Here is a 23901-nt window from a genome sequence, read left to right on the forward strand (position 1 = left end):
TATAGTCAGATGGAAGGGGAGGAAGACCTCCCCTATCATTGGACTGGGGAGGGGCATAGGAGAAGAAGAGGGAGGGAGGGTGGGATAGGGAGGGGATGGGAAGGGGGCTACATCTGGGATACAAAGTGAATAAACTGCAATTAATAAAATAAAATTTAAAAAACTTCAAACAAAAAGATAAAAATAAAAATAATACTGCAAAAACAAACAAACAAACAAACAAACAAACACCCCCAGACTACCAAGAGAGCTATCCTGGAAGTTAATGGAAACTTAACTAAATTAAAACAGGCCATTTCTGAATGCTTTCTTTACTTTCTTCATTGAATTTTCACACATTTTTTTTTCCTTCATAAAACATTACTTTGGTTTGCTTATAGTAACACACACATATACACAGAAAGAAAATGTGTCACTCAAATGTTAAAGAGTATTATTTGGCAGAGAGACAATTAGAAACATTTTCACATTCTGAGTTCTAACTTAGTTAATGAATCAGTGAACATAAAAACGTTTGTAGGTCATAAAATTTAAAGCATATTATAAATTGTTACTTTGATTCACAATCTTTAACATGCATTTATTTTAGTAATTTTTATTTTATATAGATTGGTGTTTGATTGCATGTGAGGGTGTCAGAGCCCCTGGAACAGGAGTTACAGACAGTTGTGAGCTGCCATGTAGGTGCTGGAAATTGAACTCAGGTCCTCTGGAAGAGAAGTCAGTGCTGTGCTCCTAACCATGGAGCCATCATTCCAGCCTATTTTAGTAATTTTTAATATATTAAAAATGAGGCTCAAACTCACAGAATCAACTAACCTGGGTTCGCAGGGGCTCGCAGAGACTGGCGTGCCAAATGGGGAGCCTGTATAGGACTGGCCCAGGCCTCTGCATGTTCGTTCAGTTTTGTAGCTTGGTCTTCTTGCAGAACTCCTAACAGTGGGATCAGGGCCTGTCTCTAACTCTGTTGCCTGCCTTTGGGACCCTTGTCTAGCCTTGATAGGAGGGGAGGTGCCTAGTCTTACTGCAACTTGATAGGCCAAGCTTAGTTAATATTCATGGGCAGCTGCCCTCTTTTAAAGAGAAATATGAAGGAGGAGAGGTACAGGGAAGGGATTGACAGGAGAGGAGGGAGGGAAAAATTGCAGTCAGGGGATATAAAAAAATGGGGCTCAGTGATTTACTAATTATCTAAATAATAATGATAAAATTTCATCATTGTTTCTATTGTTTAAATTAATTTTTATACTACCCCCATCAAAAATTATTACAAAAAGAGAGGCCCCTTCACTGAATTAAGCACATATTTTGGGTATTTCTTTAGTATTATGCACTGACTGCGCTTTTGACTACAAAGGCAGTTGACTCCACTGCTTCTCTGAGATTAACAGCCCCCCAGGCTGGCACAAGAAGAAGGCTCTAGAGCACAATTCATGCCTATTACAAATGCAATACGAAGAATGATGTATTCTCTCAATATAATGCCATAGATTGCTGGAGAAAAATGAAACAAAAAAGAATTTATCTAAGTTTACAGAAGAACAAAAACTACTGCAGATATGAAATTACTCTAGGTCTCGTGATTAACAACAAAAATATGAGAAACATTAGGAGAATTCAATGGATGTGATCACACACACACACAAAAAAATGTACCGCCATATATTATGGTTAGTAAAACCATATCAAATGTCAAACATTAGAAATATATTTATGAGAATAAAGACAAAAGGTTACTGAATACCAAGAATGACAAAATTGAGGCTTTTATGCTAATGATTATCAGTCATGACTAATCAATTACTGAATCTTGTAATAGATCTGGGGTTTCCGAACACATACCAAAGAGCCAATATCAATCACTGAAGGCTGGCTTTAACACTGAGACCTATTTAATACACCTGCTCTCAGTGACAGTGTTAAAGATGCTCAAGAGAGAAATCTTGCCAGCCAGAAATACAAATAACTGCTACGATTAGTCAAGCAAAGAACGGCTTCCAAAAACATGTAAAAATATGAAAAGTATTAAAAAGGAAAATGTCAAACAACATTTATAAGAAATAATGTGATTTAGGCAGAGAAACAAAATTCAATGCCATTGCCACCTGTAGTCTAGAGAGGCTTTAATTCCAATGATTAAAAAGTCATCCTCTTGCAGGGTAAGCCATCACTGTAAATAATATGAAAATAAAGCAATAGTTCCCCAAATGAAGCACACTCAAAATGAGAGATGATTATGAGCTGATTGAGTTACAGGGTTAATTCAAGGCTAACATAGAAAACAGGCAGACCCTGTCTCAAAATAAGTAATAAAAAGAGGGTTTGAGATTGAGCACTTGCCTAGCTTCAACTGTCAGTACTGTGCTCGGGGAAGGAGGACATATTAGAGATAGTTCACAAATTATTAAAGTAATTTTGATGATATATATTACTTAAGAGTTATAGCCAAAGATGGCTCAATAAGAAAAAAAAATTCTAAGAGTAGCTACTATAAAAATTTGTGAAATGTTTGATACCTAAAATAACTTAAAATCTCAGAAAAAAACTGTAATTTTTCTCAAAATATAAGAGCAAGACCTTTTATGTTTTCATACGTTAACCTTGGTTTGCTCTAGCCTGTCTGTCTGTTAAGGCTTTTCACACAAAGTAAGGCACAAGTAGCGTGGTATGGCTTAGCTGCAGTCATTTTAAGTTCTTGAAGACAGTATCCAACTGACATTTTTAAAAAGCAAATGCAATTACTGAGCAATATTAAAGAGTGTGCTGCAGAGGTGAAGATATGCTGCTTTGCTGTAACTGTATTTTACAACCTCCCCACAAACCTGAATCAATAGTCTCAGCACACTGTCAAAGGCTGTGTGAGGAGATGCCTCAGTCAGAGGCAGAGCACTCATGAAAGCAGGACAGGGCTACAGTACCCAGGCGTGACAAGGAACACTCTCCAGGGTGTGCAGGGTGATGCTCTGCTTCCAGTAAGCAAAACCTGCTGCACCAGCTCTTGCATCATTTTCCTCATGCGCACTTAACAGGTATCAAGGTGCAGTACATCCCATGTTAAAGGTCGTTCTCAGCTTGCAACAATTAAAGCCACAACCCCGGGGCTGGAGAGGTGGCTCAGGGGTGAAGAGCTCTTACTGCTCTCATACAATTCCCAGCGACATAGCTGCTCACAACCATTTGTAATTCAGTCCCAGGGGACTGGACACAATCTTTATACACATAAAATTAAAAACTTAATCTTAAAAAAATGAAAATAAAACCATAATCTGTGAAGCAATAAGACCAGGCCACTACGCAAAATCAGAGAAAGCTTTCCAAAACTCCCTTTGAATTAAACATTTGGCATCTTTACCCTTAGGCAGCTTCACAGTTAAGATTTATTGTTATAGCTGGGCATAGTGGCACACCTCTTTAATCTACCAATCAGGAAGCAGAAGCAGAAGCAGGTGGACCTCTTTGAGTTGAGGCTAACCTAGTCTACAGAGTGAGTTCCAGGGCAGCCAGGGCTACAGAGACCCTCTTTCAAACAAACAAGAACAAGAAAACAACACAACAACAGAGAATCATTCTTATAGAAGTGTGTACATTTCGGAAAATGACAGTCAGCAACACATAAAGCCATTTTCTGATTTCAACGCAGGCCATGCCAAGCTCTTCATGATTACAATAAAGCAAACTCTAAGAGGTTAAATCATTTTCTAATTAGGTACTTACCTCTAGTAAGGTAAAGCTATCAAGAATGCTTCCATTTCATAAAAAAACAACCTGTAAACTTTATGAAAGGAATTCACTACAGCATTACAGAAAATGTGTTCATTTTCTAGGATTGTACTCAAAAATGCTTTTAACAGTTTCTCCTCACCTGTGTATACAGTTTCTGCTCTCAAGGTACAACATGCCAGAAGCAACATCCAAGGAAAATTTCACCAACTGCTTGAGCTTTATTTCATCCTTCCTCTTCCTCAGAAAGGACAGGAAATCGCCTCCTAGAGGAATGGATGAAGAGAAATGAGACAAAATTGTGGTGGGAGTCATAGGTTGTATTTCTATACTATTAGAAGCCCTATACGCTCTGTGCTTTTGTCCCAGTTTCCTATGTTGAGGGTGAAAGAAACATGGAAATAGTCCATCCCAGGAAGCAGTGCCATCACTGTTCTAGACAGGTCAAGCATGTTACTATCAGAAGCCATGACCTGTCAGTCACATATACTCAAAGACAAACACATGTCTTTGCCACTATGTGCATTCATTTATTTTACTGGCATTGGCTAAGAAATTTTATTTTCTCTAATAAAATAAAATAACATAAATATAGCTTAGACAAAAAGTTAAAAGGTATGAATTTCTAGATTCAGTGACTTATTAAAAAGTAAAACTATTTAAACTATACCATGTGTGTAAATATAGGCAGAGAAAACAAATGCAGGCTATGATTCTGATATGAGTGTGTTATTCACCTACTCTGCCTGTTTGCGAATGAGGCAGAGCCCCTGATGCTTTTCTGGATGTGAACCCAACTTCTTAACAGCCTAGCCATCTTTCCATCCTCCAATGATGTCTGAGAAAAGCCCTTTTAACCGCCATAGTCCACGACATACTACAATACAAACAGTAATTTAAAACTTACAGTTAGGCTCATTTTATGAAGTTAAAAAAAAAGTTAAATTGATTTTAACAATATCGTTTCCATATCTCAAAATATCTTAAATCTTGAAAAATACGATAATTTATAAGCAAATTTCATTTTAAATATTTAATTGACATTTAGATTTAATTAAACTTAGAACTGAAAAATAGACTCATATCTTAAGTTGTCCCAAATATCCTCAAAAGTTCTTGACAGCTAAGTCAAGCATAATTTTTTAAATGTAGCTCAACTGAAGTGAAATGAAACTGAAGTCCAGCACTTGACTGAGGCGTCTACAATTCAAAAGGCGTGCCTGGGCCCTGGCGAGCAGAGTGCATTCTGTGCACTGTCTGGAGCTGTGACGGGCCCCTAACGCGCTGCGCTAGCACAGCTTACCCTGTCAGAGCTGCTGCGCTGGCACTTGCTGCAGCAGTCAGGCCACTCTCCTCTCCTCTGCCCCTCCCCCAGCACGTGCCAGGCCAAGGCTCCGCCTCTGTCCCCACCCCTCTCAAAAGACTGCTACAGCCATGGCTTCTCTTTCCTTTTGCAGATCGTTTATAGTTGACGGCATCGAACAGATGGTAAAGTATGTTTGAACACAGGACCCTAGAAACAACCATTCAATTTCTATCAGGCCTGTTTATGATAGCGCAAACTGTAAAGAAGGATTATTCCACCAGCTGCCATTCCCTGAACCCCTCTCACATTCTGCTGGAGATTTAGGTTGCCTTAAATAGAAAAACTCTACAAGAGAAGAGTTAGTAGCTTTTTCTTAACAACTAGAAAATAAACACCCACCTAAATCTACTTACATTCCCCCTTTCTTACTTCTTAGGCACAAATTACATGTTACACATGTTTTGTCGGCCACTTAGAAAAATCAATAGACTTTTTACATTTTAAAAATAAACTTAAGAGGCAGACAATTCAGCTTTTCTCTTCATTTTGAAGATTTGTTTTTATTATTTTAAGTATTAACACATGATATGTATATGTGTGTGTGTGTTCACAGATTTCACAGACATCATGCAGGCTACGGTGAGGCAGTGATTTTGGGATCAGCACTGGAGAGGCACCCCATTTCGTCACCCGGTTAGGGTTAAGGCTGCGATGGGGGTAGGAGCTGGGGACTATCTAGAGAGAATCTACTGTTTTAAACTGAGCTATCATGGAGGCCTGTGAACTGTGAACAACCACAAAACAGGAGCACCACTGTACTCTGCCTCAGCCTGAGCAAGAGACACTCCTAGGAAGAAGCTGAGTAGTGTTGGAGGAGCAGGCATCAACAAGCTGCGAGTACAGGCCACAGGAGGCGCTACTCAGGCCATGAAGTAAGACAAAGGTGGCCTGGCTATAGCTGCCAAGAATAAATCTCATCCACCGAGAATACGCTTTAGAGTTTGACAGCTTTGAGGCTTGGGCAGGTGAGTGGATCAGCTCTGAGGCTGCCATTTACTGTCTCAGAGCCCCAAACTCTCCATCTCCACAGCTGCAGCCCTTCAGCAGGGTGAGGCATACCTTGAAATGACCTTGAAATGACAGACCTCATGCTGTGGCTGCTTCTCACAGTACCACATACTTGGGAGATGCCTTCAGCTCAAAAACTATCTACCTCAGACAGTGCAAGCTGGCCATGCTGTTCTATCAGTCTGCTTTCTCCTGATAGGGCAGTACTACAGACTGGGCTCCCACGAGAAGGCTGCCCAACAAGGTGATCCTCAACACAACCCACTGAGGATGTCCAAACAACAGATATAAGACATTGAAAAAAAAAAGCAAGACAACATGACTCCTCCAGAAGAATTTATCTCCTCTGCTATTGATTCATAGATATGGAAATAGATATAATGCCAGGTAAAAGTTATGAAAATTTACTAATAAAATTGATCAAAGACCTGAAAGAGGATATAAACAAGCAGATTAATTCAATTTTAAGTGTGGTGAGAAACACTGACTAGAGAGAGAAAAAAGTTGGAGGGGGGATGAGAAAATCAGTAAAAATGAAAAAATCAGCAACATGAAAGAAAAATTTAATCACGATTCCAGATTTTACAGGAAAAAATGAAATGAAAACTCAATGAACCAAATTTAAAAAGACAATATTATAAATAGACTTGACTAACTAGAAGAAATATCAGGAATAGAAGACAAGGTCAAGGGAATTCTGTACTTAAACTTCAGCAATGGGGAAGGAAAACCAAACATTTCTATACCACCCAAGGTCTTCACATCATGTGATCAACATGGTCAACCTAAACAAATGTAGTGGCTAACATAAAGAGTGAGATAAAAACTAAAGGTATAAAGAGCCTACACAGTGAAATTACAGCAGAAAATTCCCCAAACTTAAGAGATAAAAAGTCACCCCTGTAAACAAAGAAATACAAGAGCATTCAGAAAGAACCCTAGGTAGACATGGCAAGGGAATATCTCCATATGCCATTTATAGTGGAGATGGCAGCACTCCACAGCAAAGAACCAATAGTAGGAGCTGTAAGGGACGGACAGCTCTCACCCATAAACAAAAATCTATCAGAGTAACATCACATCTCTCACCTGCACTCTAACAACCCAGAATTGCATAACACAGTGTACTTCAAGCTTTGAAAGTAACAGAGAGGGGTAAATAGCACAAGGATTTCTTGACAAGGTCATATGAATGCTTACTGCTGTAAAAGCTTCCTAAAATAAATCTCTATATAAACGTGAAAGAAGTGGTGAAAATGTAGTTATCGTTTAACTGGGGACAATGTACATACTAGACACCAGAGGCTTACAAATGAACAGCCCATGTTTATAGGCCATTAACGGAGAGAGGTGCCCACAACGAGGAAGATGAGGTCTTAAGGGATGGGAGAAGAAGGGGGAGGTAATGTAGTAACTGTGGATAAGAGACGGGAATGTTTAAGGGGTAGAGATGGAACCAACAAGAGAGAAATAGTAAGGATTGGGGAGGGTCATGAATTACAATGAAATAAAACAATGTACAAAAATCCTACAAGGAGACCCATTAGTTGATATGTTAACTTAAAAAAGCCAAAAGAAAACAGAATCACAAAGTAAGTGATAAATGTCCCATGGAGTAGAGCATGGTATTGAAGTTAGGATGACCAGAGCATAATTTAGCCTCAGGCCAGTAAAATTCTCCTCTTACACACTTCTTAATACCAGTAACTAAGGAACTGGACATCTTAGAGTGTTAGCTTTTAGTGCGAGCTTAGTACAGTGGGTGGAGTTGTTTCCTCTCAACTTAATTATTATCATTATCATCACTCAATTATTCCATTGAGTGCCAAGTTCCAAAAACCTTTCAGACTTTGTGATAATACAATATTCATACATTATATGTAATATACACTATGTGGCATATATGTATATACAATATGTACATGTGTCTATACATTTGTATCTGAATGCACATGGCATAGAGTCCCATATGTTACAGTGAATAGTTTGTGCTTGAAGTGGGCAAAAGAAGGTAAGTAACTTCCCTTTTATAGTTCTGTCACAGGAAGGCCTGTTTGTGACTGTACTGCACATTAAAGCAGATAGGATTATACAGTGATAATGGATTTACAAGACAGTGTTTAATGAATTTTCAATAGCAACTGCTGTTTTACTATGGAGAAACCCTGGCATGAATAAGTGTATGGATACACAAATCATACTATCTAGGCTTCATTAACCCATACAACCTTGAGTCCTTCCTATAATTTCCCTAAAGTTCTACAAATGGTGTCTCTAACACCATCTATTACTAAACATGTACTTACAGCACCAGGCACGCCCTAGGATATAGAGCACAGTTATTCTGGCTGAAGTTATTATCATAAAAGAGGAAGGAGCCACAGCAGCCACAGCTGCTGGTTGTGTACCACCTGTTTTGTTCTCATGGACTGCCATTTCCTCTCATGGACTGTGCCACCGCCCTGCTTTAGATGGGATTACTCCATCCTTTGACAGGATGGCAGTCTTAGGTTGTTGTAGCCCAAACAATGATGTCCCTGCATCTGCCAAAGTGACTAGTCCAGAGATATTAGTCCCAGGAATACATCCAGCCCACTGAAAATCCAGAGTGTGCTTGGAAGAAGACAGAAACCGCGTTTTATTTTGTTTCATCACTAGAGAAATATTGGAAATATTTGTTTTGATAAATACACCAGCGGATAAACAAACAAAAAATATCTTAGGACAAAACCTTTGGCATCTAAAAAGTGTCACAGGAGCCAGTTACATTGGCACTCACCAATGCACACTCATGTGATTCTAGCAGTTAGGAGACAAAGGATAAAAACCACAAGTTTGAGACCAACTTGGGACACACAGTGAAAGCCTGTCAATGAAAAGAAAGAAGAAAGGAAAGTAAAGAGGGAAGAAAAGGAAAGGGGAAAGGAAAAAAAGACAGAAGAAAAGAAAGAGGAAAGAAAAGGGGGAAGAAAAGAAAGGAAAGAGGAAAGAAAAATGAAAGGGAGGAAAGGAAAGGAGAAAAGAACAGTGAAGGAAAGAGGGGAAGGAAAAGGAGGAAGATGAAAAAAAAGGAAAAGGGACAAGAGAAGGGAAAGGGAAAGAAAATAGAAAAAGGAAAGAAAAAAAAAGGAAAGGAAAGAAGCAAAACAAATAAAAGACCATCCAACCAATCAACCACACAGGCAATTACAGAGTGCAATGAAGAAAGAACTCCTGACAATAGGAGTCGCTGGTCACATCCTGCCTGAGGAAATCCCTCTGCCCCAAGCTCACAGATTTTGCAAATAAAGTGAACTTTAAAAAAGTTTTGTGAGCTTTGCAGCCAGTCCTGAAGATACCTGATAAAACAGGATCAGATGAATGGGGAGGAGGTCCCCCCTATCAGTGGACTTGGCAAGGGGCACGGTGGAGATGAGGGAGGGAGGGACTGGGAGGGAATGAGGGATCGGGACATGGCTGGGATACAGAGTTAATAAAATGTAACTAATAAGAAAAAAATAAAATTCAAAAAAAAGTTTTGTATATATCTTCTGTAGTATTAACTTAAAGGGGTCTAATAGGTACAATATTTAAACATCATATTTAAAGGGTAATTTGAGGATTAATTATGGATAGCATAGCCAATGCTTTGGGTAAGTAGAACACTTAATTGAGACGTTAACAATGTAATAGCTTAACATCTGCACACACAGAATACAAAGCTAGCATTTTCAGCAGCATTCACAAGTATTTCTAAAACTCCATGACATGAAACATGGCTCTTACTGTTTTTCTGTTGCTGGTGGAGCTCTCAGAAACTGAGCCTACTTAACCTAAACTCAGATCATGTGAACAAAAATAACATTAATTTGTAATTGAAGAAAAAGGAGTACCAATATTACTAATGACTTGTCAGTGAGTCAAAGAGAAATCTTAATTATTATCTGCAAATAACTTCAAAGATTACTAAGAGGTACCAGTTCCAAGTGATATTGAAAACACATAATTGAGCATCCTTCTTGCTAGAATGTTAACTTGCTCTCTGAAAAGTTTGCTTGGTTTAGTTGTACTCAGTTATTTATTTAAAAAATAAACTCATATTCAAGGCAAATATTAAATTACTGAGGCATATTTAAGTAATTGTTTAGAATTTTTATTTGTGTATGCATGTATGTGCAGGTTCGAGATTGACAAGGGGTACTTTTTGCTACTGCTTCCGACCTTATTTTTTGAGACATTCTCTTACTATGCCTGGAGCTCACTGGTTCAGATAAGACTGCCTGGCCAGTGAGTTCCAGTGATCTGCCTGTGTCCATGGTCCCCAGTGTTCTGAGGTTATGGCATGCACAACCATGTCCAGCTTTTTGCATGGGTGTCAGGTATCTGTCTCCTATTACCTAGAACTCTTGTTTTTAAGAATTTTTTTTCTTTAGCCATCACTGATGAGAATCCCGAGTTTTATCAACAATAAGGAAAATCCACACTTACCAATAAGCATCAACTGTGAATGCTGGCTCACGAATCACAGAATGAATGGGTGTTACACTGAGCAGGAGGATGGCCCCAGTGAACACAGAGGCATGCGGGCGTGACTCAGGAGGCGGCTTAAGCACAGTGGGCTTAGCTGGAAGTGGGTGCTGACTGCTGAGTGTGGTGACCACAGGTCACACTATGAACTGTCCACAGGAGTGGATTAGAACGTGGCCTCTACAAACGCTCAGTACAAAAAGGTGTGGAAAGCAAAGATCAAACACTGAAAAACCAAAAGGTGGGTTCCTGAGTCTAGCAGATTTCCTGGTTGCATTTTCTTCTTTTAAAGGATTTACTGAGCAGCTCATTACAGATGATGGAGGTCAGCTCTGAAAGGCGGCCCTGAGTGTGTGGGCTTCCCCTGTGAGCACCAGCCTGCTCAGATGAAGTTGCTAAAGGGCTGCCTTATTAGGACTGTAGAATAGCAGAATCCTTTCCATTCTCTCATTTGCAGATTAGCTCTGAGAACATACACTGACAGTATTAGATTCTGAGTCTGTGAAATAATGGCACACTTCACAGTACTGTTAAGCTCCTACTCAAGGGACAGCTACAATTCCGGCAGGCATGATGTCAACAGCTAGGAGAGAAACTTTAGTCACCTGTCACAAGCCCCCAGGGTGGAAGATCTCTCAGGCCTTTGGGAGCAATCCCCTGCAGCCTATTTATGCTCTTGAGAAGGACATTGAATTTACTTGTCTGGTATTTTCAGGATAGTGATTTTGATATTACAAAACTCAGATCTTTGACTGTTTTTGTTAGTAACGTTTTTTCAGAGAATGGTCAAGTTTGTCCCTGTATATTCTGTAAATGGATGATTTTCTGATACGTGGCAGTTACATCAGAGGTGCTGTGGATGCTATGCCTCAAAATTTACTATATATGAAAAAAATTGGCCGATTGAGGTCTCAAGTTATCTACTTTCGACATATATAGCACTTTTCTTTTTCACAAAAAAATACTGCAGTTAAAAATCACTTACTGACTAGGGTATATGTGAATGGACATACTCATGCCATCATGTGGACCATTAAAAATCACTACTTACGCATATGTGCATGGGCACGCCATATTCCATCTGCACTACTAAAAGTCACCTTTTGCCTGGTGCATTGTGCACAGGCACAGCCAAGCTTCCACTTGGAAGTCAGAGGACAACTTGCAGGAGTTGGCTCTCCCTTCCACCATGCAGCTCTAGGGATGGAATCCGGCCCTCATGCCTGGTAGCAGGCACCTTTAACAGGTGAGTGTCTCACCATTCTAAGAAAGCTGTTGTTTTCTTCAACCTTAAACAGAAGCTTAGAAAGATGGATTGACCAGTTCATGTCCCGGTGAACACACACCAAGCCCGTAAGTCCCCTGCCACCCTCTCCATTTGTTTGTGGCATACAATTCTTTCTTTACTTTGATGCCAAACTACTAACTTTTTGGTCCTATAACTTCTTATCTTCCTTCAAGTCTTCTGATAATAAAAAGGAAAAATTGTACAAATTTAAACTTCCATCAAAATTTAAAAACATCTATTTATCTGTTTATTTATTTAATGTACATAAGAGTGCTCTGTTTTCATGTACACAAAAACAGGGAACCAGTTTCCATTATAGATGGTCATGAGCCACCACATGGTTGCTCGGAATTGAACTCAGGACCTCTGGAAGAGCAGCCAGTGCTCTTAACTGCTGAGCCATCTCTTCAGACCCTTCCATCAGTTTTTAAAGAGATATGGGATGAAAAGACAGCCAAAATTACATTTAAAAGTATTAAGAGTAAAATTAGTAAAATATTAATTTAGAAAAGCTAATGATATTCTCAAGATGTCTTCAATGAATTTGTCACTAGGTGGATATTTCAGAAACATCAAGGTTTTCAAATGAGTGACATCAATGACCATTTTACAAAACATTCCTAGAACTGTAATTTTGAAAAATTAGGAAACTAGTTAATTTTCCTCTATGCAATTTCACTAGTTGTTATAGTTTATACAATCAGAAATATATTCAATTATCAAACTGATTTATGATAAAATATAAACAGTCTGCTAAAATATTACACTAATATACTTGCAAAGGTTAAAGTATTTTTCAGCCAAGAGCTGGGAATGTCTGTGTTAAAGAAAAAACAAAACATAAATGTCTTTTTTCAGTTTTTGTTTTTACTGTGGTAAAATTCACATAATAAATTTATTCTCTTACTTTTTAAGCATACAGTTCAATACCACAAATTCCATCACTCTGTTCATTTTTCCATTACTGAGAGCCCTGCTCCCCTTCGGGTGGCCTTGGAATACCATCTAACTTCCCGGTTCTGTGATGCTAATGATTTGCAATACCCCCCTCATATAAGCAGAGCACACCATCTTTCCATGGTTAGCTTTTTCCACTTATCACGATGCCCTCATGCTGTGCATCTCCTTTCAGAAGGCTGAGTAATATCCAACTTAATGTACATGTCACATTTCCTTCACCTGTTTATCTGTTCATGGGCATTAGGTTAAATTACTATTCTGAGTAATGCTTATACTAATGTGTATAATGCTGATATACCCACTTAGAAAACTCTTTCCCAATTCTTGTTTTTAGCCTCTACCCAGAAGGGATGACTAGGTCACATGAAGGCGCTGTCCTCGAGTTTTTCAGTAATTTATTTCAGATAACAGCTCCATTTTTTCATAGGATTCCCTGCACTCTGCCCAAGGTTTGGTTATGAGTCTCAGCATCTGCTTTGGTACAATGCTAGGTAGAGTCTTTCAGAGGCCCTCTCTGGTAGGTTCCTGTCTTGTTACTTGTTTTCTCCTACATCCAATGTCCATCCCATTTGTCTTTCTAAGTGAGGACTGATCATCTTACCCCGGGTCCTCCTTGCTTAGCTTCTTTAGGTGTACAGATTTTAGTATGTTTATCCTATCTTATAGGTCTAGCATCCAGTTATAAGTAAGTATATACACCGTGTGTCTTTCTGCTTCTGGGATACCTCACTCAGGATGATCTTTTCTAGATTCCACCATTTGCCTGCAAATTTCATGAATTCCTCTCTTTTTTGATTGCTGAGTAGTATTTCATTGTGTAAAAGTACCACAATTGTGTAAAAGTCCTCCATTGAGGGACATCTGGGTTGTTTCCAGGTTCTGGCTATTATGAATAAAGCTGCTACAAACATGGTTGAGCAAATGTCCTTGTTGTGTACTTGAGCATCTTTTGGATATATGCCTAGGAGTGGTATAGCTGGATCTTGAGGAATCACTATTCCTAATTGTCTGAGAAAGTGCCAGATTTATTTCCATAGTGGTTGTACAAGTTTACATTCCCACCAGCAATGGAAGAGGGCTCCTCTTTCTTCATATCCTCTCCAGCATGTGTTGTCAGTTGAGTTTTTGATCTTAGCCATTTGATGGGTGTAAGGTGAAATCTCAGGGTCGTTTTGATTTGCATCTCCCTGATGGCTAAGGACGTTGAGCATTTCTTTAAGTGTTTCTCTGCCATTCTATATTCCTCTACAGAGAATTCTGTTTAGCTCCGTACCCCATTTTTTAATTGGATTACTTGATTTGTTGCTTTTTAAATTCTTTAGTTCTTTATATAGGGTTGGTGAAGATCCTTTCCCAGTCTGTAGGCTGTCATTTTGTTCTAATGACAGTGTCTTTTGCTTTACAGAAGCTTTTCAGTTTCATGAGGTCCCACTTTGAGCCTGTGCTGTTGGTGTTCTGTTCAGGAAGTTGTCTCCTGTGCCAATGAGTTCTAAGCTCTTCCCCACTTTTTCTTCTAACCGATTCAGTGTGTCTGGGGAGTTAGTATGACCTGGAGAGAACAGGAGCTCCACAAGGACCAAATACATCTGGGCACAGGGGTCTTTTCTGAGACTATATTTCTAACCAAGGACCATGCATAGATATAACCTAGAACCCCTGCTTGGATGTAGCCCATGGCAGCTCAGTCTCCAAATGGGTACCCTAGTAAGGGGAACAGGGACTGTTTCTGACATGAACTCAGTGGCTGGCTCTTTGACCCTCCCCCCTCCCGCCCGCCTTGCTAGGCCACAGAGGAGGACATTGCAGCCAGTTCTGAAGAGACCTGATAAGCTAGGGTCAGATGGAAGGGAAGGAGAACCTCCCCTATCAGTGAACTTAGAGAGGGGCAGAGAGGAGATGAGGGAGAGAGGGTAGGATTGAGGAGGGGGTACAAAGTAAATAAACTGTAACTAATATAAAAATTTAATTAAAAAAAGCTTCATTTTTCCCATTAAAAAAAATTTTTTTAAGCATCCCACTAACAGTGCATGTGGTCCTCCCTCCCAAGTCCCCTCCAACACCTGCTGCCTTCTGATGGCAGCTCTGCTAACAGGTGTGAATAGCATGTCATTGTGATTTTCATTTGCATTTCCCAGGTGAACTGCTATGTTGAGTGGCACATATGCATACTCACATGTTCATCTTCTTTGAATAAATGATTATTCAAATTCTAGGTACATTTAAAACAATCTGTTGTCATTTTGGTTATTGAAGGTGTCTTTCTTGAAAATATAAATCACTTATCTGGTATGTTTTTCAACCTTTTGCCCCATTTCCCAAGATGCTTTTCCTGTCTTAATTGTGTCCTTTGCTGAGCAGAACATTCAGTCTGATGCTGTCTCAGTTGTCTGTTTTAGAATGCTTAGGATGTTGGTGTCATATTGAGAAACCACTGTCTACTCAAAAGCCATGAAAAATTACATTTTTGACAAGTTTTATAATTTCAGGAATAATTTCTTAATTATATTTACTCTGTGTGTGCTGCTATCACACCATTTCTGAGACCTGGTAACTTATAAAGAGTGTAAGTTTATTTTTCTGGTCTAGAGGCTGAAGTCTAGGATCAAAGCACTCAGAAGCTCAGCATCTGGAGAGGGCAGGCACGGCCTGCTCCTAACACAGTGGCCCCTCAGAACAGGAACAACAGAGGGAAAGAAGGGACCAAAGAAGGTTTTTTCTAAGCCTATTATCTGCTCACCAACACTGATCAACAGAGTGTCACCTTCTCACCAATCACTTGCCTCCTGAAGAGCTGGCATGCCATCGACAACACAAAAATAACAGTACTCTGTTCGTGGCCTCTAAAACTCCATCCTTCTCAGATATAAAATACAGCACTCCAAATTAGTCACTTTTTTTTTTTTTTAAACGTGATTTCTTTGTGTAGTCTTGGCTGTTCTGGAGCTCACTCTGCAGACCAGGATGGCCTCGAACTCACAGAGATCCCCCTGTCTCTGCCTCTCAAGAACAGAGATTACAAGTGTGCACCACCATCGCTTGGCTACCACTGAATTTTTAACTTGCCTGAGTTATCAGTCTGAAAAGGCCCCAAATCACACCTGGATTACCATGTCAATCATGTGAGTCAAAGTCAAGGTCCAATTCACAGCAGGCAGACTGCTGGGTGTGAGACTGACTTCAGTGAGGTGATTCTACAATATGCTGGTGAGTCAAGCCATCCCAAAGGGAGACAAGCCAAGAAGAAAGGGAAACTGTGCCAATCCAGCAAGTTCACAACTCAACAGGTCCAACCAGACTTGCACCATTAGGACCGAGAAGCTTCTTTGACTCTGGACACTGTGGTGGGTCTGGCTGCTAAGGACCCAGTCAGCCTGTGCTAATCAGTTCTCATATCTTGACGCATATCCGGAACCTGCTGAAGGTTCTCACAGGCTGCCACAGCATGTTAGTGGGGCTACAATTTTGAAGGTGGCCGTGGACCCGTGGCTCTTCTGACAGTGCTATAGTGTGGGGTTCTGGGGTGGCTCTCTTCTTGGGACAGTTGTCTAAAGGCAGCCGTGCCTACCTGGCACATGTACTGATGCAGGATATCACATGGTGAACCCAAGGACTATGTTATTTACTGGGGAAAAAACCTGTTTCTAGTTGTGGTATGGCTCAGCTCCACAAGCTTTCTGCTTAGCTAAACAGGATTAAATAAAGTCAACCATAGTCAAGAGGTGGAGCAAGCAGTCAGTTGACAGGGAGTGAACATAGGATAAAACCATAGAGAGTAAGAGGAAGTCAGGAGGATGGATAGAGAGATGTACAGGAAGTAGACGGGAGGGACTTTCAGTTTGAAGGGTTTTTTGAGACAGCATGGGGAAGGAGTTGATGCCTTTTGGGATGTTGACTAAGGAGGAGAGTCAGTTGGGTTCTTTCTCTGCCTCTCTCAGCTAGTAGGCTTTCACCCCAGCATCTGGCTCCTGAGTCTTTATTGATAAAAACAAACTACTGAGATTGAGATTTTGTTAAAAACAACAATGCACTCTGTCTGTGTAATAAATATGACATGTTTACCACCAAGGTTTAAAGTTTATACATTTCATAAAGGCAGCTCTCACAGACCACATTGCACTCTTGCCCACTGAGAATGCAGGTCTCAGGGAGCCTAGGTGCAGTGTGCAAAGATTAATTTATTCTGATGTTTTTCTCAGAACAAATACTTAAAGACTTGTTAATGTACTAATATTCAAATTAAATAAAAATAACTCTATGTGCTTTTAAATAGGATTTTACTATATAAATTTTACCATGTAAATCCTCACTCCAGTTTTGCCAGTAATAAGTTCTGGGAGCTTGGGCAAACTGTCCAGTTTCTCTGGAGTTCATGCATTACCTAATGACATTAGGCTAGAATGACTGAGCTCGCAGGTCCATTCTCTAGGCAGACACTAAGTTCAACTGAAAGCAGGAGATTTAACAGGTCTCTGCATTCCCAGTTCTATGCTGAGCTCTTTGCATAAAGTCCCATCTCACTGACGGTGCACGCCCTCCGTCGTCTGTCTCCACTGATGGTGCACATTTTATTCTGTACACTCAACTCTTTGCCTCTGCCACTGGGCCTGTACTGTGATGTTGCACCGTTTCTCTTAACCATATACTTTGAGATCGGTAGGAGCTTTCTTTGTAAGTCATGGGCACTAGTAGACAAATGGACTAATCTTGCTTTACAGATTGACAGTTACCTTATTCCTCTTATTCAGGTTTCATTCTTTTCTTTAAAAATTTACTCATTTTTTTTATTGTGTGTGTACGTGAGGGGCTATACATATGTCATGACACATATGTGAAGGTGAGAGGACAATTTACGGGAACTGGTCCTCTTTTTCTGGGTCCCAGGGATTGATCTCAGGTCATCAGGTTTGGTCGAAAGCGCCTTTACTTTCTGAGCTAACTCTCTGGCTTATCAGGCTTCGATTCTTTAAGCCTCACTTCCTTTCTCATTCAGCAAAGGTAACTTACACCAATACTCTCAACTCTAAAATGAATAATGCATAACTCACCCCTTCCTCACCTACAGAACTCCGTTTTCACATGGTACATATTTCATTAATCCTTTACATAATTTTTTATTAATTTATTACTTTTTTACTAATTTATAATCTCTGTGACCTTCTCACACTCACACCCACAGTGCATTTTATTCTTCTTTCATCTTAGAAAGTGCAGACTGGTGAGCCACTTTGTACAACATCATATGCAAATAAGCATCTGAAACTGTTTTCACTAAAGTGCTAGGTTAAATGCCACAGCGAGACCATGAAAAGCTATGAGATTAGACCTTTCAAGTTGCTGCAGATCTGCTCTTATTGAGTGTTCACTATTTTCCAAGTAATGACATGTCTGATTAGACATCAGATGAAAATGATGTATAAGCAGGCCTTTCTTAATTTGCTGGAGAGTAAAAATAACTCATTGTTTTTGAAACTTACTCTATTCATGGACTAACCTACAACTCTCTGAACACAGAGCATGGGAGGCAAGGTAAACTTGATTACATGCACATGCTGGCAAAAGCACGTGTGCTCTGAGTGTTCATAAGCTCCCAGAGCAATGGAGAGACAGAGGTCAGGATTGGGAGAGACTACAGTTGCAGGGGGTCTGCTACACCTCCTGACAGCCATGCTTCAGGGCAGTTCTACAGGCGAAAGGCTAATCTAGAACTCTGCAGAGTCTACTGTGACACAGTATCTTTTGCTTTCAGTAGGTTTCTTTCATATAATGAACTTTTCTTGGGTACCATCTCCCTGTCTCACTACCATGCCTTCAATCTGGAACTGGACCATGGCATCTGCACTGACATGGCCACAGGACCATTTATATGACTTCCAACTATGCTAACAGTGGATAATATTTTGTTACTGCCAGGAACAATTACGAAAAACTACAATGATAATTGCTATGTTCTTCAGTTCATTAAATAGCTAGGGTACAGTTGGTCCAGATGGTGTACAGTTCTTTTTTCAAGCACAAACCCTGACCCAGATGTGGCCCCAAGACTGCAGGAAAACTGCACACTCCAGATAAAGCCTAGGAGGACTGTTCCCTAGGGCAAAACAAGGCCACAAGGGCAGGAAAGCAGGAAGAAAAAAAATCAGATGGGGGGGGGGTCAAAGAAACTGTTTGTTCAAGCTCTGCTTGCAATACTATCTCGAGTAGCTATCTAAACAATATATAAACAGCAGTGGGAAGAATAAAAACTGTTCATTCTTGACAGGAAAGAGAGCTGTGCTTCTGTCCACCATTACCTTTACCCTCCTTTCCAGGCCCTTGTGATACCCTTGGCCGTGCTGGCTGCTGCACAATAGAACACTGCACCATAAGATAGTCAGACTGGGGAAAAATTGAAAAAGTTTCACCAGCCATCTTGGATGGTCCCTAGACTGAGGTGGGTGGCTTGTGGTTGGTTTGTTCCTGCTGATTCTGGTAGAGCTGTGAAGTCTTCTTTCTCTCTTAGAGCAGTTTCTTCCCTCCTCATTCCTCTCCAGGTACAGCACAGCAGGAGACTTCCAGAGCCACTTAACAGTATCTTCTAAATTTTGACTTTGTCTTTGCTATTCAAATAATGAGATAAAACAGACCTAGTACATTCTGAATTCTGTTCTTGGTCCTGGAACCTACTACTGATGGAGAGCCAGACAGGGGAAGCATAAAATTTATCTTTAAGGAATTCCCATCACTGAATCTGCCATTCAGTGGGATAATTAGAGTTAGGGCTGAGAAAGAGCTCCCTGGATAAAGTGCTCGCTGTGCAAGCACGGAGATCTGAGTCTGGGTCCCCAGCACACAGGGATGAGCTGGACACGACTCATGGCTACACCCTCCCAGCACCGGGAGGCAGAGACAGGCAGGTATCAGGCTTGCTGGCCAGCCAGCCAGTGAAACAGTAAGCTCCAGGTGGAGAGAGACTCTTGTCTCAAAAGCCAGTGGGGAAGTGGACACACACATGACACACACACACACACACACACACACACACACACACACACGATATAAAATATGGAAATATGGCCTGGAAGTGTGAATGAACACACACACACCAAACACACACACACACACACACACACATATATACAATACAAAATATGGCCTGGAAGTGTGAATGAACACATACACATCAAACACACACACACACACACACACACACACACACACACACACACACACACACGATACAAAATATGGCCTGGAAATGTATAAGAACAAGTTAAGAAAACAAATGAAGTTGTCTATGTTCTTTCTCTTTTAGATACATTTTTTTTGTCAAAAAAAAAAAAAAGGTTAGCTAATAAGAATTATGTTTAAAAATGATCTTCTCTTATAGATTTGATAAGTCACAGGGTGATAATATTAATAATGTTTAAATATGAGAAAATTCAGTGCACATCAATAAGCAAATCAACAAGGCACTGCGGATCTCTTATACAAATGTGCTGGGAACATAAACTTCTAGACTGGTGGTTCTCACCCTTCCTAACGCTGTGACCCTTTAATACAGGTCCTCACGGCATGGTGACCCCAACATAAAATTATTTTTGCTGCTCCTTTGTAACTGTAACTTTGTTACTGTTATGAATAAAAATGCAAACATCTGATATGCAGGATATCTGATTGCGACCCCTGTTTAGGTTTCCTGGGTTTGTAGGAGAGTGAAGCCTGAGAAAGCAACTCCTGGCGCTCCTTCCTGCCCCCAGCTTGTGACTGTCTACACCATGTGGGCAGTAAACCCTCAGGCATGTCAGCAGCTCCACACAGCATCTATGCTGAGGCAGGGTTCAGCTTCTCTTTTGCACTGCCAAGAGGGTCTGCAGAAAGAACCAGTGAGCAGATGCAGCCAGAGGCCGCTCCTCTTACTGAAAAAGAGCTTCGAGGAAAAGGACAGTAGTGAGCCAGGTCGCTTCTCTGAATCTATCTGGTCAAAAGACTATAAAGAAAATAAAATATCTATTCATTTTGAGACAATACAGAAAAACTACCGTGAGACTGGAATGTATAAGTAATATAATATTAAATGAGTTAGATGGATAATAGCTTTCTTCCCCATGAAAGGCAAAAAATCTTATTAATGTTGAACTAATAAAACACTTATTGTCTATAAATAACATTTTCAGATTCCCAATACCTTGACAGTTTTTAGATTCTAAGCCCATACTCTTAAGACCTTCATTACTGCTCATAGCGCGGGAAGAGACGGTAGTCTTTACTACTCCTCATTTTGCAGTGTTACACTTCAGGTGACTTTCATACAGCTGCTGGAGCACTGTGGCGCACTATAGTTTTTGGGGCCACCTGTGGGCTTTTAATTAACATGTTAGCTGATGCTGGGTGAAGGCTGGTCCATTTGAGGTTTGAGCTCAAGCCATCTGATTGATAATTTCTTCTTTCATAAAATGGAAATTATAGAAATACTTCACTACTCCATGGAATGAAGAAAGTCATATGTGTTTAAAGTCCCTTTCTGTAAATATGAAGAAGTTTAGTTTTGTGGTCCTTTTTTTTTGCTACAGATACACTGTTTGACCCACACATATGCACAGTAGTTAACGGCTCTGTGGGGGAGGGTGCAGGAAGAAATGCAGTCAAATGCTTTATCAAAGACAAGCTGAAGGAGCTTACTGAGAGGGCAGGAATGCACACAATGGCAACAGGCTCTAGGGCAGTATAGAGGGAGCTACTTCACAGCATGGGCTGCTTCTATCAGGTTAACAGCAGGCTCTGCAATGGCAACACACCCATAACAAACCACCATCTTTTAAATTAATTTGAATGAAAAAACCCCCTGAAAATTAGCAGGTGGTACCTGCCTATAGTATAGCACTCCAGAAGAAGAGACAGGTGGATCTCTGAGAGTATGCTGCCAGAATGGTCTATGCAGTAAGTTCTAGGCCAGCTAGGATGTCTACAAGTTAATAAATAGATAGTCAATCCACTGTCTACGTTCAGTAAGTAATTTCCACTAAGATATGATCATCATTTTAGGAAATTATTCTGAATACAGTATTTTCTTATTTTATGTTAAGACATTATAAGAGGGTATTTGGTTAAGTAGTGAGGAAGGATGTGGGGAGTTTACATAGCAAGAAAGCAAGGTGGTCTAACAATCTAAGCACACTTCAACACTGTGACCTCCATCTCTAAATGATTCCCTTAGACAAGTTCCCTCCCACTGTCTGAGAGCGGCTGCTGGTAACAACACTCCAGTGATGCTAGAGATAGCGTAAGGCAGGAAAGGGGAAAGAGTGTGAAAAGTGGCCAGTGTGCGAGATGTGAACAAGGCTGGTTGTCCCAATCAGACACTCTCTGAAATAACTTAGAATAACTTAGAATCCAAGTTTTGAGCTTAACTTTTCCTCAGAGAAGCTCAGCACTATCTGTGTTTACTGGTACCTGACAGTAAGAACTACACAAATATTTGCTCTCCTGGTGCTACTGGTGTTGACATTGTTAGTGCTATTTTATGAACTTAAGCTGGATTTCTACTTTGAAAACAAAGCTACAGGACTGCTAGTAGCTTTGTTTACAAGTAGACAGATTATCCTCATTCAGAATGAGCATTAACATTGCCACAGAAAGCTGATGTTATGAGACTAAGAAAGGACAAGTAAAGTTGACTCAGTGCTGGCAGTATCACAGAAAGGATCTGTCCTTATTGAGCTACACCACACAAGGAACTTTGTGTAGTTTCTGAAATGGTAATGGTTTCCTGTTTTGAGCTCTATTCCCTGCTGTTTTCTTTGGCTACAATCCTCCTGATATGTGCCTGACTTTACGATAAAATAAATGCTTAGAAAAACTGGCATAAAATTAGTGCTATACATCTTTCCTCCACAAGTCTGAACAGGAGCTTGGTGAAGTTTCAAGTGAAAAAATTAAGTAAGTCAGTAGACCTCTCTAACATAGCTTCCAATTTGTTTTCCATATTTCTGTTCTGAAAACACAGGCTAAAATAATTAATGTATTTATGTACTTGATTTTACACACACACTCTCTCCTTCTAATGTGGAGAATCCAAAATAATTATATGAAAAGAAAACAATACTACAAACTGAAAGGAACTAATATTCTTCCTTGTTACAAATATTTTTATAGTAATCTCTAATTAAAATTATTTATAATCGTGTTTAATTAGATATGTTTTTAGGTGGGGTAAAAGAAAATGTCAAAAAGATAAAAAAAACCCACAAGCAAATGCCATTGCTAAAAGTATTTTTAGCCCAAGAATGATGTAGAAACTACATTCCAAAGTTACATGGTTTTCTACATAATATTGACTGATGGATGGATAAGGTTTAAGTGAGCTCTAACATATTATACTTTCATTAAATACAAAGGTGGCAAGCAGGCAGAATAGTGGAATAGCTGTATGTTCTTGCATTTGAATTTTCTTAAGTCTCACATAGTCATAATCTTTAAAGTTAATCTTCAAGAAAAGACAAATGACAGTAGGTTAAAGATCAGAGATCAGCTAAAGAATCTGGGAAGGTGGCATATGGAGGATTATTTATAAACATAAAATTCTAAAACTTACTTTGGTTAAATTAGCAATACCTGGTTCAGGCATTATTTAGCTGTGTGATACAAGTATATATATATACTGTTAAGTAAATCTCCAACTGAATCTTATTTCTGTTTCAACTTCCTGAAAATCGTCCATAGTGTTTAATCAAGTTGTATGTGTTAGCATCAGTGAAAGCTAAGTGGAAAAACTAGTATCTGCTCGCAGCTCTTGTCACATAATCTACAACACACTATACCTGGAAAGTAATCCATGCCAGAGACTCCAACCCGCCCTCACAACTGGAAATAAACTGGTTCTGAAAGGCTGCCTATGCAACTTCTACTTCTATAGAAATTCTAAATAGTATTTTGGGGCTTTTCATGACCTCCAATCTCACTTCAGTGAAAGGATGTAAAACTAATTATATTCACTGCACTACACAGAACTCCGCATGCACAGTGAATGGCTGCCCAGGGTTAGGGCTGCGCATAACTGTACATCCCAGGTTGTGGG

At 39.9% G+C, this 23901-nt stretch overlaps 1 protein-coding gene across 5 annotated transcripts in view; it reads right to left on the reverse strand.

Annotated features, from left to right (window-relative positions):
* Fer (FER tyrosine kinase) overlaps positions 1-23901 on the reverse strand; it is a 305523-nt gene that overhangs the window by 65303 nt on the left and 216319 nt on the right. For all 5 annotated transcript variants that reach the window (XM_055628366.1, XM_055628367.1, XM_055628368.1 and 2 more), the window contains one exon: positions 3863-3986. In XM_055628366.1, coding sequence (XP_055484341.1) covers positions 3863-3986 — 124 coding nt within the window. The remainder of the gene's footprint in view (positions 1-3862; positions 3987-23901) is intronic.

The sequence above is a fragment of the Psammomys obesus genome, unplaced genomic scaffold (assembly GCF_907164565.1).
Source record: "Psammomys obesus unplaced genomic scaffold, mPsaObe1.curated_primary_1811, whole genome shotgun sequence".
NCBI classification, from domain to species: domain Eukaryota; kingdom Metazoa; phylum Chordata; class Mammalia; order Rodentia; family Muridae; genus Psammomys; species Psammomys obesus.